The sequence below is a fragment of the Anthonomus grandis genome, chromosome 7, assembly GCF_022605725.1.
Source record: "Anthonomus grandis grandis chromosome 7, icAntGran1.3, whole genome shotgun sequence".
In the NCBI taxonomy this organism is placed as follows: Eukaryota; Metazoa; Arthropoda; class Insecta; order Coleoptera; family Curculionidae; genus Anthonomus; species Anthonomus grandis.
In genome coordinates, this window is record NC_065552.1 from 10,273,662 (window position 1) to 10,294,615 (window position 20,954).

At 32.1% G+C, this 20,954-nt stretch overlaps 1 protein-coding gene across 1 annotated transcript in view; it reads left to right on the forward strand.

The window, feature by feature from the left end:
- LOC126738321 (ATP-binding cassette sub-family G member 1) overlaps positions 1-20,954 on the forward strand; it is a 103,314-nt gene that overhangs the window by 72,687 nt on the left and 9,673 nt on the right. Inside the window, exons 4-6 of the mRNA XM_050443590.1 lie at positions 3,038-3,183; positions 16,310-16,548; positions 16,602-16,700. Of these exons, the coding sequence (XP_050299547.1) occupies positions 3,038-3,183; positions 16,310-16,548; positions 16,602-16,700 (484 nt within the window). The remainder of the gene's footprint in view (positions 1-3,037; positions 3,184-16,309; positions 16,549-16,601; positions 16,701-20,954) is intronic.

Here is a 20,954-nt window from a genome sequence, read left to right on the forward strand (position 1 = left end):
AAACTTTATTCCTATATTTGTTATTATTCCTATAATTTTAAGTAGATATATTAATTTATTGATTACCAGTTGTAGTAATTTTTTCAATAATTATTTTATTAGTAAAAATGAGGAAAAGTATGACAAACTAATTTTTCATTTTCATGTTGTAAATTTAAGTTTTAATAGATAAATAACATAATATGTTTTAGTGTTGGATCTTTTAGAAAATATTATAAAACTTTATAAGGTGAACTTATGACTTATTTTCCACCAAGAAGAAACTGATTGTTGGTCACTACAAAAATGCAAGAAGAGTATAATATTGTGAACAAATAGTGTGATATATATAGTTTTTTTAATTTTTCTTAAACAAAGTAAATTTTAGGTTATTTCATTGTAGGTAATAGATATTGCCAGATTTAAGGTTGGTAATGTATTGGTGAGGACTTTTTTAGTGTAATTACAAATGATTTTCTATTTTAAGGCAGAATAAATAAATAAAAAAGATCCAACCCAAATCAATGCAATTAGCGAAATTTTATGAGAAAGTGGCCCTAGTCATTTTTCCACCAGTGTACTTACTCTTCATATGGTTTTATTTTATTGATTTTTTAAATTACATAATCACCCTTAGAGTTAAAGGCAAATTATGTTTTTACCTCCTTCAAATGCCTCTAAACAGTCATGGACTATTCTAAAAATAAGTAGTTACTATAATAGTATACAGACATATTTGCTTTTATAATTCTGTATTTGTATAGGATACCAACAAATGGAATAAAATAACTAAATTTTCTCATCACGAAAGTAATGTTTAAATAATGGGACTTAATAATTTAATAATAATTTAAAAATCTAAGTTTTATATTTGTATTATATATGTATCTTATATATGTATATATTTTTAGAACAAACTTCTGTGCAGGAGATCTTAGAAAGCTCACTTTCTTACACCTCATAAAATATCCAAATACTTATTATCTTATATATAAAAAGACTTGTCCTCAATCAACGTACAGCCCAAACGGTAAAGCTTAGAAATATGAACTTTGGAAACAACATTCCTATGGTTATGTAGGCGTTCACTAAGAAGGGATTTTTTGAAATTTTATCGGGAAAGGGTTGAAATCAGCCCTTATGTATCATAGCTTTAAAACTAAGTACGTTTTTAAAAAACGGTGACATACTTCATTCTTATTTTATTTTTTTACTCAATTTCCATTTTTTCTTTCTAAAGAAGTTAAAATCACCCTTTAAGATTTTAACATATTTTTTTATCCTTAAATTGATTGCTTTTCGAAAAAAACTGCAAAACACTTCAATTTAATTTCATTTTAATGAAAACAACAGTTTCTCGACAATTCCGCCACCCTGAAGGGGTGAAAACTTCTTCTACGAAAATTCTTTTATTTTAAACTTATAGCGTTGAAAACGATATTTTTACATATTATTAGATATACCTAAGTAGTGCATTCAAAATTAAAATTGTGATTTAAATTTTGTTTATGCCAGGGGTGTATTAAGGTAAACGGGGTTAAAATCTACAATTATTTTAAAAATAAATAATTTTAAAAACAATTTCTTATTTTAAAAAACGAAGAAAAACACCACTAATATTTTTTTTCCAAAATTTCATTCTTTTAATTTGCGTTGTAAATACGTTATGATATTGATGATCAATAAAATTTGAAGAATTTTTTGGTTTGTTTATTACAAGTCGCAGGGCCAGACTTGAGAAACGATTGCTTTACGCATAGACAATTCTTTATAGCCTGTTCTTGAACAAATTCGCCAAAAAACTTAATAATTATGGCACAAAAAGGCAAAACAAAAAATGTTGTTTACAAAGAAGTTCTTCAGTAGAACTTTTCTTTTATTTTCAAATTCCACGCGAGCAACACCGCGGGCATTAAGCTAGTCAAAAGATAAATTAATATTGCAGGATTCTTCAAATAAAACTAGATTTCCAGAAATATTTCAACTTTTCTATTTTACATGATTAAATATAATGACTACAACATCCCATCATCAGGTGAGTGACAATTGGCACATCAAATTTAAATATTAATGAAATTTGAAGTATTACAAAAAATTACCACAAATTTACCATACCGACTATTAGAATGTACTCATTATAAATTACATATAACCAAAATAGACAACTTTGATAATTTCTACCATGTGTGGACAGTAACACATGTGAAAAAACATTTAGCAAATCTTCTAAGCCGTGTGGCATGATTATTACTAAAAAATTCTCAAAATTAAGTTTGGGATGTTCCACACATAAACTATCCTTATAACTTCGGCTTATAACAAGGAACCAAGTCACTCTCTCTGTGCACAGTAACCCAATGCCTCTACACTTACAGTATCATTTGGATGTCGTACAGAGGGGCGACATTCAAATGATTATGTCAATCAATTTTAAGGCTTCCAGATGCAATTTCAAGTTATGTCAAGAAATTGTTAAACCATCAAGATTTTGACATACGACGGCCCGCATTGCTCAACCGTGAATTTTTGGATTCGATACAAGGGGGCTGCACATAGCCGCTTGTGAGCTTTCTTTCTTGCATTATTTCTAAATTTTCTGTGCTTAATACATGTATAATAGCCAAGATTTCACTATATTCGCGAAAAAATTGCATAGTATAATACTTCATAAATGCGCAATTTGCACTTTTCTGAACTAGTAAAGTTGAACAGAGTTAAAAATCTATTATAAATTAATTATAATCTTCTAATAAATTATGAAATTCTGAGCTTATACAATTTTGTATCTATTGGGTTATATTTGTTTCATTTTTATCTTAAAAAAGAATTTTAATTTTCATCCTGTATCTCAAAAAACAAAGATGAAGCTTATTTTTTCTTCCAGTAATAAAGGTTTAATGAAAAAGGCTCCTAAATACCGTCAAGGCAATATCCTATAATTAGAAAAAAAAAGACGCAGTATTAATATTTTACCAAAATCCTTAAGCACTAATTTGTTTTTTAAGTAAGTTATGTTAAATTTACTCTTAGGTAATAAAATTTTAATTTTTCTTTCCAGATTAGGGATATTCTAAATACTCTAGGACTAATAAATGCTAAAAATACTCTGTGTGGAAGTCTTTCCGGGGGACAAAAGAAGAGACTATCAATGGCCTTAGAACTAATTGATGATCCACCGATTTTATTCTTAGATGAACCAACTACGTAAGTCTTTAATTAAAATATGTTTAAAATTTATAAATAATACTATGTATATTTAAAAACCGAAAAATAACTAAATCAATAAAAAGTTGCTTATTACTGCGCTTGAAACAAACCATAAATTTTTGTAAGTGTTTTTATCATGCCTCCTTCAATGTAATTTATTTTTTTGTGATGTACGAATGTAATGTAATTTTAATTGAGCGTTTTTTTTAAATTGGTGCAATTAATTGCTTTTTATTATTTCTGATACCAGTATAATTTTGGTCAACAGTCATTCTGTCATAATTAAAACAGGAGTGAGGAACGTATTTGTATCGTAAAAATTATTGACGAAAAACAATGAAAATGACATTAAAAAGACTAAAACCTTAAAAAGCCACTAACGTTGGCAAAACAGTAAATAAACATACATTTAAGGTTAGGATGACTATACAGTTATTTAGAACCAAAAAATAAAAAATAAAAAATTGTAAAATAATATCACACCTATTGGGAATCGAACCGGTCGAAATCGAATCGAAAGATCGAATAGGTGTGATATTATTTTACAATTTTTTATTTTTTATTTTTTGGTTCTAAATAACTGTATAGTCATCCTAACCTTAAATGTATGTTTATTTACTGTTTTGCCAACGTTAGTGGCTTTTTAAGGTTTTAGTCTTTTTAATGTCCTCTTTTTTTCTTTCAATACTAATTATTATTGTTTTAGGCCTGATGATGCTCTGAATAGAGCGAAACACGTGGAGCTTTAAGTAAATGTTGTGAGACCGTGACTTTGTGTTTTTCATTGTTTTTCGTCTGTTGTATACGTCGGTCTCTTTGTGAAAAATGGATGAGATTTTCTTATGTAAAAATTATTGGCAAAACATTTGGGAATAGATAATATTTAAGGAAATCTATAAAGCATATAGATAAATTCGATGAATAATGATAAGGCATTCTCTTATGCTATAAACTCTCCGAGACATATTATTTTTTACTAAAGTAGGATAACTTATTGACCATCTTTTAATTTCAAATCTGTAAGAAAGTGATCTAAATATTAGAAGTTTACTCAAAAATAACAAATAGGAAAAATATTAAAAAAGCAAAAGGTTCAATGTAGTTCAAGTTTGTGGATTGGAATAGCCAGTTAGGTACAGTTATATTTTTCTTATCTTGCTAATATTTTATTATTTTGATCTATATTTTTAAAAAATCTTTAAACTTTACATCCAATTATTATACAAGTTAGGCACCTACGTAACTTCCTACGATAAATTCCAAAAATGAATAAATTAGTCTCTTAAACTCACTAACCTTAAGTTTTTCTATTAGAAATATTTGGTTTCTGGGTGTTTTAAGTTTTTCAAGCTGGGAAACTGAGTTATCATCATTTTAATAAATTAGTAGAGCACAATTCTGCTCTACTTTTAATTGTTTAAACACCACTTTAAGTCACCATGAGACAATAGAGATTCCACATGTGAATTGTACACAAATTTGCATAACTTGTTATTTAGTATATTATCTCTTAGTGTACAAAACTTGTGAATTAAGTGTTGAATTTTCTTTGAAAGGTAAATAATTTGACCATACCATTTCAATTTCTTCTTTAGTCAATAACCAATAATTTTATTAAATTGTATACCTATACGTAATTGATTTTTTTAAAACCTCTATCTTGTACTCTTGCTAAATTTTCCCTCAAAAACTAATATCAGATTATCTAAAAAACTTTTTATTTGACTGGATATTTTTAGTCTGAAAAGTCAACTTAGATAGACTTACATAACAAATAAAATCGGACTTAGTATTGTGCCTTGTGAAACTATTATATTTACTATATTTGGATCGCTCAGAGATATAACTGGAATACCATAGTTTAATTTTTAAATAATTTCGAGAGGTAGGGTATCGAAAGCCCTTGTAAGGTCGAAGCATCTCCTACTATTATCGAGGGTCAAAACGCAGAACCTCGTAGTTAACATTTTTGGCTAAATTAGTTTTAATATACCATTATGCGTAGAATAGATGGTGGCATCTGTTGACCAAGTTAGATATTAATCAGTTTTTAATTTTAGCGGCAAATCGCAAAAATCATAACCTCGTATTTACATTCGCGTCAGTTTTGAAAGCATTACCTCGTATTTGTCAGTTAACCCTTGTTAGCGACCGTTACTGTTGTTGTTCATGGAAGTGCTTTGTGTTTTTGGCCGGTAAGATGTTTAAAATAGCTAAAATTTTATATCACTTTGAAAATAATTGTTTTAAAGTTGTTGTTAGTAGTTTGTGTTGGTAATTCTGCAGTTTAGCGGCTTTTGTTAAAAGTAACGAAAAATGGTCGGGTTTTTTGCAAAATGGGTGGATTTGGATATATATTTTTCACTAAGAGTGGTGGAAAGCTAAATTTTATCACGAAACGGGTGTTATCATGCGCTAAATCACTCACTATGGGACATGAATAGAATAACGTGATTAGAATAACCCTGCATTCGATTAGTTTTGACAACAAATAGGTTACAACTAAGGTGAGGTTAGGTGTGGTGTTGCCAGTGTCGTCTACTGCGTTTTATCATTCTGCAGCTTCAGCCTTGTCCCCAGTGTGGCTGACTCATCTCATGAGTGCCTTCTCTAAAGTGGCGAATTCACTCTATATTTTTTAGTTACGTGAAATGTTAAGTATTATGCATAAAATAAATTCACAAAAACTATTTTTACCTTTTCTTGTAACTAAATCTATTATTTTCGTGCAACAAACATACCGAAGACACCCATAATGTATTATTATTTTGGTAATTTTTAGATTTTGGTCCGAATTAAAAATAATATGATTCCGCAGTTTAGCGGCTTTTGTCAAATTTGGGGTATTTTCACCGGTTTTCTTTTTTAAATAGCTTAATTTTATCTGGAAAAAATTAATAAAGTGGCGGAAGGTGTATTTTGCAAATAGTTTCTTTATAAACAATGTGAAGTACTCACAAATAGAGGTAAACTGATTTATTTAAATTTTTTGCTGTTTTTTTTTGCATAAATTAAATGACAGTCGCTATCTGTCAAATGGGTTGTCGACTCTGGGAGTATGTGTGCAGTGTTTTAGTTTGTTCCGTTTCTCTATTACCGCAAGGGGAACATAAGGCGCTGCGCACAGACCATAGATATACCCAACCCAACCCAACTCAATCCAACCCAACCCAACCCAGCTCAACGCAACCCAGCTCAATGCAACCCAGTTCAACGCAACCCAACCTAACCCAAACCCAACCCAAACCAAAACAACAGTTTTGGGAGCTTACGCTCCCCGTTGGGAGGTTCATTAACACCCAAGAGTTCATCAACACCCAACGGAGAGCTGTTGGGTGCTGAGCTGCTGGGTTGGGTTGGGTTGGGTTGGGTTGGGTTGGTTCTTAAATTGCTCAAGCACCGCTCATCAAATTTTGTGTATTTTTACAATTTTTTTTAAATGGCCTAATTTTACCAAAAAAAATTAGAAGTGGCGGAATGATACGATATAATTCGCCGCGAATATGTGAAGCCATACCGGAGGCTAGAGAAAGCCATACTGAAGACAAGGCTTCACTGCAGAGTGATAAAACGCAACAAAACTGGAAACACCACACCTAACCTCAACTCAGTTGTCACCTATTTGTTGACAAAACTAATGGTATACAAGGTTATTCTAATGATTAATCGCGTCCTATAGTGAGTGATAACATCCTCTTCGTGATAAAATTTGGCTTTCCGCCACTCTTAGATAATATATATCGAAATCAACCCACTTTGCAAAAAACCCGACCATTTTTCATTAGTTTTGACAAAAGCCGCTAAACTGCAGAATTACCTTTGTGGTAAATTTATTTTATTATAAATATAATTTTTCTTTACCCAAACCACATTTTTTTTCCAGGTAACACTTGCGAGGTCCTGCATTTTTTTAAATTTAAATTGTATTACCGCTTACGAGTTGCTGTTTAAGGCTACTAATACAATAATTATAATGTCTAGCCCAAATCTAAATATCATAAATCTAAACTCAAATAAATTAAATATAGTAACTAAATGCCTAGGACAAGAAAATGACCTGAACTTGTCAAATATAAGTGATTTTAACAATGAGTCTTTACTCGAGCTTGAGTTGGACCAAATTCTAAGCCCTGAGAATATTTCTGAACTAATCAATAATGTGGAGGTCGTATTCGAAAGCCATTCAGAGCCAGGAATTCTCAGCACCTTTCCCGATCAAAAAGCAAACATGGAAATCAAAGAAGCTACGATATCAGATCCCATCCTTAAGACCAACTCTGTAGAAGCCAGTTTGGGTGAAAGCATTACAAATTCATTTACCGATGACGTACCCGAAGAAAACACATTGTCCGATCCTGATTACGACGCCGCTATGGAGCCCGATGACCCCGACTCATCTGAAGAAATTATGGTCGGAGACAATTCAAATGAAGGACCGCAAGGGCAACTTTCAGAAGAGGATAGCGATTTAGAAGAACAACCTGTAGGTGAACATGAAAATAGAAAGCGAAAAGGATACAATAAAAGGGCTATTAATAAAAAACTAACGCTGGTAAGCAAAAGCTACATGGGATTCACAAAGCTCAAAAATCAAAAAAATACGTTTCAAAACAAAAATCGCCAGGAAAGGAAGATAAAAGAAAGGTGTAAGTGTTTAAACAAAGAAAAAGTGAAGGATGCTATAAAAAAATGGTTTCTTATTTCAAACGAGGATCGAGAAAAGTTATTCAAGAAGTTCTGGGAAGATATGACTTGGGAGCAGCGAATAGTGTTTGTTGGAAATACTGTCAAAGTATGCGATAAAAAGAGGCCGTCGAAACAAATCGATTCATTTCGTAGATTCCAAATACTAAATTATTCTTTTATTATCGGTAATCAATCCATTACTGTTCGTAAGAACATGTACTTGAATACCCTTAATCTCGGAGAATGGTCCGTACGATCTTGGGCGATGAATTCTGAAAATGGCATGGCTAGTAGCAACCAAACCGACATAAGCAGGAAAGAAAAACAACAAGATATTTTTAAAAATGACAGAAACTTTCTTACCGAGTTTTTTCAAAACTTAAACAAGCTTCCTTCACATTACTGTCGAAAAGATACCAACAGAATGTACTTGGAACAGTCTTTTCAGTCATGGTTCGATTTATACCGTGTCTACATGGGGCAATCCCAAAAAAGGGGCAAAATCCAATGTCAATTATTACAATGACTAAACTTGCCGACGAAATGAAAATCTCAATATTCCGACCTAGAAAGGACCAATGTGATGTCTGTTTTAAGTATAAGAACGAAAATATAGAAGCGGAAGAATATAAGGAACACATTGAGAAAAAAAATTCAGCAAGACGTGAAAAGGAAATACATAAGGAGAAGGCGATAAATGGTGAGTTTCACATGATTACCATGGATGTGCAAGCTGTGAAACTATCTCCGCAAATACCAGCTAGCACGTTGTACTATAAACAGAAATTGTGTTGCCATAACTTCACGATTTATAATTAAGTCAACAACCAAGCCGTTTGTTATTGGTTTAACGAAACTATTGCCGATGGGCAAGCATCTGTTTATGGTTCCTTTTTAGTAGACTACTTACAAGAGCAACTTTTAACCCAAGAGGCCAAAAGACCTATCATTATTTATTCTGATGGCTGTACGGCGCAAAATAGGAATAGTGTGCTCGCTAATGCTCTTCTTTATTTATCAGAGAAGCATGATGTTTCAATTACGCAAAAGTTTTTGGAAAAGGGTCACACTCAGATGGAGTAAAAAATGTATTAAAAATCACTAAGCAAGCACGTATCAAAAATCCCTATTTGGTAAATAATATGGGCTACGAGTTTTTCAAAAACTACGGCTATAAAGATTTTTTAAAGTATTCCTCGATTCGGCCTTCAAGAATGAATAATTATAGGGCTATTGTGACCAAGATTAGAGCGTTACAATATTGTAATGGGCAAATTTCATTCAAGTTAAAATTTTCTGACGAAGACTTTCACCCCCTTCCCCAAAGACTTTAACAAGACTTTAATAAGACTTTAAAAAATGTTGACTTTAACAATGTAATATTTCCGCCTCTTTACCAATCGCCTCTTCCAATTACGAAAAAAAAGTATGATAATTTACAGAGCATTTAGGCTACAATTCCTAAAGATTGTTGGAGTTTTTATGAACAGTTGCCTTACAAGTAAAAATATTTTGTCAAGAAAAGTTTTGTCAGCTTTTATTTTTCGTTTTTTTTAATTTAATTTTATTTGTATTAGGTTGCTACATAAAAAATACTTTTATTATAAAAAGATGTTGTTTTTAAATTTAGAAAAATACCAGATCGCAAACTTTTTGAAGTACCTGATAATGTGATGATATTATCAGAATGTTAATAGGTATTTAATTATGTTAGGAAATAGGTTTAGGGTATTAGTACACAAATTTTTATAATGTTTAATACTCCTTTGCAGAAAATATTGAATATTCTCTTATTTTATTTTCTGTAATAAATACACAAAATTTATTTGTGTTTTTTTCGTAGTTTTTTAAGAATGCAATTCCTCGTATCTGTATTATTTAGACACACTACCTCGTAAATGTAGTTTATTTTATAAAAAAAAAAATTATTATTTTTTTCTAGACTGATGTCATTATGTTCCTGCTAAATAAATAAATGTATGAAAAAAATCATTACTTGTCGTTTATTACAAAAATTAAACAGTTTTATTGCTCTCCTGAAAATTTTTCAAAATGTTACTTACAAGGTCCTGCTTTTTGACCCTCGTATTATTTAAATCTATTGTAAATTCCTCTACTACAAAGTAACATCTGTTCGTACAACACATGCTATACTTATCGTTTCTGAAAAGCCAAATTGGTTCTCTAACAACCGAGCGAAATTTCTCTATTTTTGGAGGAGCTTTTTTTGTTATTTTGTTATTAAAAGTAATAAGTGATGATTTAAATATGTTTGTACTGATCTACTACAAAAGATTAGTATTTTTTTTCTTAAAAATGGTTTGCTAATATATCTATTTGTCATTTTTAATTTCTAGTTAACTTTTTAATGTTCATCCATTACTATTGAGGGTTGAGATATGCTTCATATTATTTATTGGCAATTTTTGGGGCCAGGAGGAGTTAGCAGTGAGATATATGATGTCTGTAATAAGCATTTCTTATTCTAAGGGGTATATTTTGTCCTTGGGTTTATTAATATTTAGTCTTTAATTAATATTTTCTCTTTTAAGTATAATTGCTGATAGCTATTTTTCTCACTTTTTGTTTTTTTGTCTTCCAATTTGATAGAAAATAAATGAATTTATATAACAGTTCCCACATCTACATTAGCTGAATTTAAACTTTTCAATATCTGGACTTTTATTTTCTGCTTTCTCTTGAATTTTGATTTACACAGTTGGTGAACGATCACTTGAGTCAGTATCTAGTACAAAGAACTAGACCTAGATTTAGATTAGACAGTTTTCTAATAATAATCATACTAAAATTTAATAATTATTACAAATATTTTGGGATACTTAACATAAAATTAGGATTACATCTCCTGCGAAAATTTCTTCGTTGTTCATTTGATATGTGAGTCAACAAAGAGTTATTTTTTTAAATTATTTTTAAAACTACCTTTAGAAATTTTGGAAAGATTATATACCGCAGAAGAACCAAAATTTGGTTGTAACAAAAAAAAACATAAATAGCATTTGTTGTTCAATAGTAAAGTACTATTATAGCTGTGTCAGTAACGACGTTGTTACACTTTAGCGATAATCAAAAGGGCCCTATTAGACTTATTAAAAGTTTTTTCTCTACTCTATGCACAAAACTCAATACAAAGGGATTATTAATCAGAAAAATCTCCGATGCATTGCTTTGAAACTGCTCATCAAACTACTCGCCCAATATGTAGTTTTTTCTTTATAAGCATTGTAACTATATTTTTAAAAGTGGCTTATCAGATATCAATAGAAAGATAATTAAACATTTTTATCCCTTTATAATACAGAAACTTTTTCGTTAAAGCGCATGTGGGTTGTAGAGTTTCGAAGCTCCTTCGATATGGGGAATTTTTTACCAAAAATGTTTAGGAGTGTTTAAAGATAAAATATCAATGTTTAGGATAAATTTGCAGTGTTATTTTTTATATTTGCACCTCACATACATGCAGGGGCTGCAATAACAATTGAAAAAAACTCTATTCTATTATTCTAAGTACTGTACTCTTTAGTACTGTAAAATCGAAAAATGGGGTTAATAAATGACCGACTGACTTAAGCCCTCTAGATATTTTTCTGTGGAAAATAAAATTATTTTGATATACTTGAAAATCATGATAAATCGTAAAAACTAATTCAAAAATCATACCAAAAAACATGATTGAGAACAAAATCTTGTTTCAGGCAGGGAAAACTATTCAAAATGCATCGTGATTAAAAATAAAATAAATAAGCGATAATTTGATGTATCTTATGTCATGATTATTTTAATCTATTTCAGTTTTTAAATGCTATTTATTCTTATTATACTCAATGTCGAGGAATTTTACCTAAGTGAAATGTATGTCCTAAACGTCTTAATTTCAGATCTACCGGGTGTTAAAAATTAAAAAAAAAATCTTTTTAAATAACCTAAGATGTGTTTGCATCGGGGTATTTTTTGACGTATAGGAAAAAGTGACTATTAATCAGTTGGATCCGTAAAGATTTTATCGTAAATAATTTTTAATATAAAAACAGTAGACTACTGTATTTTTCTAAAATAAATTTTATTTTTAAAATCCTCATTTAGTTTTAAGCAAATTTGTATTTGTGAGTTTTGTTTTATCTGAGGCACTGTTTTGGGATCAACTAATAAAAACCATTTTTTCTAACTTGATAATATTCATTTAACAATTAGTAAAATTATTTTGTTTCAGTTTATTACTTTAAAATAAATTTTGTCTTCTTGGAAAATCAATCCAATTTTTCAGCATTTCATACGATAACTGGGAGAAGAAGTAAACCGCAGGTAAAGTCTATATATATTGTAAGTAGTTGTCAAGTGATTATAAGTGTAAACTCCTAATAAATTGGAAATTTCTAGGTAATAAAATCTAGTGTTTAAATAATTTTATTTCTTATAAACTTTAAACTAAATAGAAAATCGTTATTTTATTTAAAAAAAATACAATAATAACAGCAATAAAACAAATATTTCCATTAAGTATTTTACATGATGGCCATGTGATTCAATACATACATATATCTGATTCAATCTTGCTCTTTTTAAGAACCAGCAAATTCCCCACTTTCTCTTGGCATTTATTGCAAGCCTGTCCAATTCTTTCTCAAAGCGGATCTCGATTTTTTAGTTTCTATGGCAACCGTATAAACTTCCGATTTTAAATACCACCAAATGTAAAAATCACAGGGATTTAAATCGGGAGATCTAGGAGGCCAAGCAATCGGACCACCCTTTCCTATCCATTGATTTTAATATTTCTGATTTAAATACTGCTAAACGTTTACACCAAAGTGTGCGGGACATCCATAAACCAATTATTTAGATGGATATTTAAATGCAGCAGTTGTGGAAATATGTTTTGCAAAAAAATATATATATTCTAAAAAGCGCCTGAACTTTTTGAAAATGAAATGGATAGAAATTTTCTTGTTTCTCTGATTTTGACGAATGAACCACAGGTAGGCTACTTACACTAATTTTAGGTTTTTTTTTTAACGGTCGCTAAAACAAATTTCTAATCATCAACGTTAATAATAGGGTATATCTTGCTGTCCCATGCTTATTTGGAATGACTCATTCTATCTCTCTCAGCCGCTGATAAGGTGCAGTCAACGTAGAGTGCAATGGATGTCTTCTATTAGGAAATTTTTCAGCATACTTGCGTTGAGCTAGTCTAACATCACACTATAATTCGCCATAAACTAAATGCATATCAGCACATTCTTCGTTATTAACATAAATCAATATTAAAAGTAAAACTTATATAATAATTTTTATAACTATAATTTATTTTATGTCAAAAAATATTTACACGGAAATATTTACAGTTAAGTTTTTATAGCAAGTACGTCAAACATATTTTTGTTGCTGTATTTCATTTTTACCTTACTAACAAAATTCAAAAAAAAATATAATAATAGTGATATCTAAAAAGGTTTTAATTTATTTAAGCAAAAATAGGGCATCAAAATATAAAAGAAACTCAAGAATACAAATTTGCTTAAAACTAAACAGGGATTTAACAAATTAAATTTATTTTAGAAAAATGCAGTAGCGGACTGTTTTTTTATTAAAAAATATTAAAATTTCTTATTGGAGAATGATATCCGATGATAGGAATGATAGTGACTTGAAGTAAGAATAAGAAAAATATCCCCAGAACGCGATCGTGCATGGTTTACTGACAAAAGTGGAAAATATAAGGATCAATTAATTAATAATTTTCTAGATTGTCTAATAACAAATTAAAGTAACATCGGCTATTTGTGCCCTAAAGTTTATCCAGAATGTATCGACTAAGTAAGAGAAGGTTTGAGTTATTTTATAAAATGGTAAGGCCTAAGCTAAACTAAGGCCGAACCCTGAGAAATTTCAAAATTTATTGATTGGTATCAGGAGAACTTACACGTAGAGAGTGTGGATAAAAATTGACAATATTTTGTATTCAAGAATTACGGTACCGAGGTTTTTGCAATAGCTCTAACAAATTCCCTAGCATTAACCTTAATGTTTGTGTTTTATTCAGAGTATTTTAGGAAAAGTAAATATTCAAGGGATAGTCGTTATATACAGGGTGTATATAATAACTCTGGGATCAAACTTCTGGGGATTGTTCAGTGCAACAGAAGAATAAATTTGAGTATAGGATCCCATGTCCGGAAATGCGTCACTACGCCACTACGGCCCTAAGATTCGTTAAATTTTTTAAAAAACATAAATTACCTAAATTGGATCTGCTGCATTTATTTTTACCTTTTGTACATGATACCATAACAACAATTGTTTAAAATCAACGCTTATCAATGTCATGTTTAAAAATTTTATAGCTTACAGCTTTTAAACATTTATTGCTACTGGAAAACTTTACCAATCAAGAATTGGCGGATATGCATTTGGCATACGAAGCAACAAACTGCAATGCACGAGCAGCATCGCGGTTATATCACAGTCTAACTCTAACAGTTGAAATCTATATACTTTGGTTATATCATGAACGTTATCCCGAACGACAGCATCCTGGATACAAAAAGTTTATTGCGGTTTATCGGCGGCTCGCTGAGACAGGCATGTTTAAGACCAAGATGCATGATACTGGTGTTGCTCGAACCGTAAGAACGGTCGAATTTGAAGAAGAGGTACTTCAGCGAGTTGCCGATGAACCATCAAATAGCACACGTAACGTCTCTAAGAATATGAATACGAGTAACGCTTCTGTCTGGCGGGTACTACACGAGCAACAACTCCATCCTTACCACTTCCAGAAAGTTCAAGGTATGACTGCAGCCGATTATCATCCTAGAGTTCAATTTTGTCGATGGCTTCTGGATCACATCATTGCACAACCAAATTTTTTACGATATGTTTTGTGGACCGATGAAGCCTCTTTCACAAAAGAGGGTATTTTCAATAGTAGGAATAGCCACGTTTGGGACGAAGAAAATCCTTATGCAATTGTTCCAAGAAAACATCAGAATCGTTGGTCTGTCAACGTATGGGCAGGCATTGTTGATGATTATTTAATTGGGCCATACCTTCTACCGGAGCGGTTAACAGGACTTATTTATCTGCGTTTCTTGGAGGAAGTTTTGGAGCATGTAAAGTCCTTAGTCTACGAAACTCCAGTAGAATCAGAGCTAGATTTAATTGGACGAATAATAGCAGCCTTTGAAATCATTCAAAACGAGGATCAAATTTTTAGTGTAGTCCGCTGAAACCATGTGCGGCGTTTAAATCAGTGTATTGAGGTTGGAGGAAGACATTTTGAACAATTGTTGTGATGGTATCATATACAAAAGGTAAAAATAAATGCATCAGATCCCATTTAGGTAATTAATAAATATTTTTTCTAAATTTAAACGCATCTTAGGGCCGTAGTGGCGTAGTGACACATTTCCGGACATGGGTTCCTATACTCAAATAGATTCTACTGTTGCACTGAACAACCCCTAGAAGTTTGATCCCATAGTTCTGAAACACCCTGTTAACTAACATATTTCGATACTTATTGGGGTTAATTATCAATTGTTACGCTTAAGTCTTACTAGATTCTCTAATTGTTTTAGGCCCCCTTAAATGATTGCCATTATGTTTTTCAATCACCTGCAAATGCTTTAATTTGTCCTAAAAGTATCAAAGTTCGTTAACATAGATGAGTTCTGTACTCAGTACTGATCTTTAAAAGACGCCATCAGGAATGATTTTGTGATATTTTGACGTTATTGAGATATTTTGAACTTTTCTATATACTATAATTTTATCCATTTAAGCTTGATGCCTTTTAAGTTATAACCTTTTAAATTAATCGTACTTAATGATTTAGCCTTCCTACATCTGACAGACTATTGTGTTAGATTTATGCTTATTTAAAAAAAACACAAACTGCATTATTATCTGTGCTTCTTTAAAGATTTTAAAAGACTAAAGAAGGCTAAAAAATATTTATTAAAAAGAGGAACAAAATTAAAAGAAGTATTTCAGGAGAAGTATAAGCTATAATAAGCAAAAAAACTCAATTACTAAAGATTGCAAATAGATGTGGTATGTATTTCTCTATAAAAGCAGAAAATAAGTTACAGTCAGTTTAAGTAATCCATCTTATATCCAACTCTTCGAATGAATTCATACTCTTTTTCTGATTACCTCCAAAAGTGAAAATTTTGTCTAGGTTTTGAGGTTATGAGTTCTTAAGCAAAGTAGTTGTAATTCGTGAATAATATTATTAGATCATTGCAATAAGCAACCAATTCTACCTGAAAGTTGCAGAGTTATTTATCTAGATATTCAAAATATCCATTTTTAGATGAGAAATGAAAACAAAAATTTATAGCCTTTGGATAAACAATTTTTACAAATTAGAAGTTTTTTATACAAAAATTTATTTAAAAAAAATCGTTTTTAGTGGTCTAGATAGCAGTGCAGCAACCCAATGCATTCTCTTACTCAAAACTTTAGCAGAAAGAGGACGAACGATAGTCTGCACCATACATCAGCCAAGCGCCACCTTATACCACACATTTAGTCAAGTTTATGTAATGGCACAAGGCAAATGCTTATATCAAGGTGCTCCTGCTAATACAGTACCATATTTGGCTTCGCAGGGGTTTATCTGCCCAAAATACCACAACCCTGCTGATTTTCGTAAGATAATTTAAAAATGCTGTTGCAAAGGAATGTGACCAGTTTTGTTTTAGTAATTGAAGTTACCAATGAGGAACATGGTGACTGTGTAGATAGACTTGCAGTGGCTGCCAAAGAGTTTGATTGGACGAACAGTATTATTACAAAAGACAGTAAGTTTTACAACAAGCCTCAGGCAAATATTTTTTTTGTAGCGTGTAAAGTACTTACTTTACATACTTTTCAGGATTTTTAAAGTTTACTTGTTTAATGTGCATAAAAAGTAAATCGGACATTTATTTCATAGTTGACTTATAATTTGTCAAAACTAAGAGTGACATAAAACTCACTTTAATTTATTAAGTATATATTCTTATTTCTGCATATAATTTAGAGTTAACATTTTTCCAAAGATCTTATCGATATAAATAAAATTAGTCTCTGAAAAAAATTTGTTGAATCAGTATAATCGCATCTAATCATTTACTATGTTTGTTGCTATAGAAAGAAGAACTTTAACGATTGGCCATAGATCTCGTATGTCAGATAGTATTTGATTGTGTCTAAAAGTATTGACTAATAATGTAAAAGTATTCAGTGGCTGAGGCTTCTGTTTCTTTCAGTGTTCTATAATCATGATTACATAAAAATTACAGACAGTTATATTTTACGAGTTCACGTGAAAAGATGTGTCGACAAGTCAATAGTGAAACTGATCGTTCAAAAATAGTATCTTTACTTAAAAAAGGCAACTCTTAAAGATTCGTGGCTAATAGAGTTGGAGTTTGGTAAAGTCATGTGTCACTTTGAATCATTATTTCTAGAATAATTCTCTTTTTGATCGACCAAAAAGCGTGGAAGGCATGTAACTAATCAACAACAAAGCCGTTATATTCACTTAACCATCCGAAGAGTTTAAATATCAGCCTCTACAGTGCGAAGACTAGTAACAGGTTTGTTGCAAACCATTAAGACTGACTATAACCTAAGCACAAAGTTCGTCGACTACGGTGGGCATAGGAGCACATGGCTTTACCCGTTGAATTTTGAAATTCGGTGTTTTTTTTGAGGAAACAATAATTTTTTGCTGCAGGATAGTCAAAGGATACAGGTATGGAGGGAGCCTATAAGCGACACCCAGCTTATTCATGCATAGCCCCGTATCACTCTTTGCAAGTGCTATGTTCTGGGCTGGTATCATATCTAATGGTCGTACAGAATCAATTTATATTCAAGGCACAATGACTGGTGACTGATCATGAGGGAATTCTAAGCCCTCACACCCCACTATAACGAGGAGCTGTTGTTGAGGCTTTATGGATGTTACTGCCCAGCCTCACCATACCAGAGCTGTTAATGAATATCTAGAATCGGAAGGTATCAATCATTTGAACTGGCCGGCACTATCGCTAGATATGAATCCCATAGAATATGGTTGCAACATGCTTTCCAGGGCAGTGATAGCAGGCAAAAACCCACCTAGGAAATCACCCCAAGCTTGCATAAACGCTAGAGGTGGAAATACACGTCATTAAAAATTTATCCAGTAACTTTATTAGGAAAAAATAATTTCTGGCGATAAAATAAAAACTTTCGGAAATTTAGGGTGATGCATAACTTTTAAATCTATGTGTAGAACCAATAGCATTCTTTACATTAAGAATTCGTTACTGTATTTGGGCAACAAATATCTGAGTTTCTTAATCTAATACTGCTGTTCTCTTCAATGTTAAGATTAATTGACCAATTATTTATGATAGTCCAAGTATTTCTTGTAGGGTTTTTTTATTAATTATTTATACTTGTTTCGTAGCAAGAAAATTTGAATGGCAGAAAGAACTTAGTTTTGCAGCATCAAAAATGGCCCTATAATATGGCTGCACAAAATACCAGGTCAGACATTCAATTTTTGAGGATGTATGGAATACAACTTCTCTGCTCATTTTCCTATATCAAAGACTGGAAGACCAATATCAAACACTGGAAGGATTGTATTTTCCATGTAATGAATAAGAAGATTCATCTGAAAATAAAATATTTCGTAATAAAATTTAATTTCTATTTGATTTTTCCATAATGCATTCACAAAATTCCATTCTTCGTCACTGATCTTTAAGAAATATCTGCTGAGTTTTGGAATTTTCAGAACATTTGTACCCATGTTTTTTCCAAATACTGATAATACCTGTCCATAACCAGTTCCTCTTCAAATTGGTACTTGATTTTGTTAAATCTATTTCTAAGGCAATACAAATAATATCTTCCAGTCGCTCTTGCTTCTGAATCCTTTTAATAAAAGGTTCTTTGGTGTTGCATTATTGGAATTGCCTCCATACCTTTAAAAAACCATTTAATAATTTGAACTCTTTAGAAAGAAGTATAAACATCTATAATAATAAGCTGAGATCATAGCGCTTTAAAGTTGAACAGTTCAGCATGCAGAACAATAATATTATCGGCATGCATATTATTAATGTTATTCTAATAAAATCTAATATAAAAAATTAAAAACATAAATATCTGTTAAATGACCGGATGCTGCAGCTTATCGACGAGAGGAAGCAGTGTTGCTATTATTTTGGACAATCGCAAAATCTTCAATTCTCCAACCTGTATACGCTTTCTTATTGTCAGGCTAATTACTTCTATGACAGATATAGCAATTAAAATTTTGTCTCGTTTTATCTGCATTTTTTGTTACGTCTTAATTTTAAACATGGAAGTTTTTTAATTGACAGTCGAATTTCTAACAGAACGTTTTCAGGAGAGTTCTACTTATGATCGCAATAAGAAGCGTAACTCTTTCTAGAACACCGCTCCACCCTAGACAATTTGCCTACCAAGCAAATCTACAATAAGTGCACTGCACTGCCTCGTAAGAGACATAGAAAAGTCAAACGACTGCAAAGAAATTGCTCTTACTGCATTCATTGACATAGAGGGAGCATTCGACAATATCTCACACCTGTCCATAACAAAAGCCTTGCAAGACTGGGGGGTGGAGGCCCCCATCGTAAAGTGGACAGGATCAATGCTCAAGCACCGCTCCATCACAGCAGAAATAAATGGAGCGACAGCAACAGTAACCACAGTAAAAGGATGTCCCCAAGGAGGGGTTCTGTCACCTCTACTGTGGACATTAGTAGTAAACAAAATTCTTAACATATTAAGTAGATCCGGATTCACAGTTCTAGGCTACGCAGATGACCTGGTAGTAATAGTTAGGGGAAAGCACGAGGGCGTAATATCGAATCGAATGCAAGGTGCCCTAAATACTATACAAAACTGGGGCGAAACTGAAGGATTATCTTTAAATCCTAGAAAAACAATTTTAGTGCCATTTACCAGAAGAAGGAAGCTAGAACTCAGAGCACCTATATTAAACGGAACTCAGCTAACATTTTCTAATGAGGTGAAATACCTGGGGGTTACCTTGGACCACAAACGAACTTGGAACAATCATCTAGACATGACCATTTCCAAAGCCATAGTGGCAATCTGGACATGCCGCAAACTCGTTGGCAAGACATGGGGGCTAAAACCGAAAATGGTATACTGGATCTACCAAACAGTCATTAAGCCCATCATCACATACGCTTCGCTGGTATGGTGGCCGAAGACTAAACAAACAACCGCACAGACCAAATTAAACAAAGTCCAAAGGCTGATATGTCTAGGAATAACCGGGGCAATGTCTACTTGTCCTACCACAGCCTTGGAGACACTGCTAAACATGCCTCCACTTCACATAAGCGTGAAAAAAGAGGCAATTAACAGTGCTCACAGGCTTTTCCAAACCGGCAAATTCAAGCCTGGGGATTTAAGTGGTCACCTGCGCATCCTCGAAGAAATTAAACTGGAAAATGCCAGCAAACTACGTGACCACATAACGGCCATGCTGGATCTAGAAATTCCATTCGAAGTGATCATAGATGATCGCCAATCATGGGAGAAAAAAGAAGTACCAAAAGCCGACAATGCATCGCTATGGTACACAGACGGTTCCAAACTAACAGAAGGAGCAGGACTGGGCGTGCCAGGCCCTAACATTAAGATCTCAAAGTCACTGGGCAAATACCCTAACATCTTTCAAGCTGAAGTGCTTGCCATAGACATATGCGCAGAAGAGTGCATCAACCAAGGGCTCCAAAGAAAACACATATTTATACTATCAGACAGCCAAACTGCTCTAAAGGCCCTGAAAGCTTTTAAATGTGATTCAAAGCTAGTCTGGGAGTGCAAACAAACCCTAAAGCGCCTTACAACAAAGAATCAAGTAACACTAATGTGGCTACCTGGCCACCGGGGTATAGAGGGGAACGAAGAAGCCGATCGCCTTGCAAAAAAAGGGACTCAAACACCATACTATGGTCCAGAGCCATACTGTGGTTTAATGAAGACCCACATCACCGAAGACCTAAACAGGT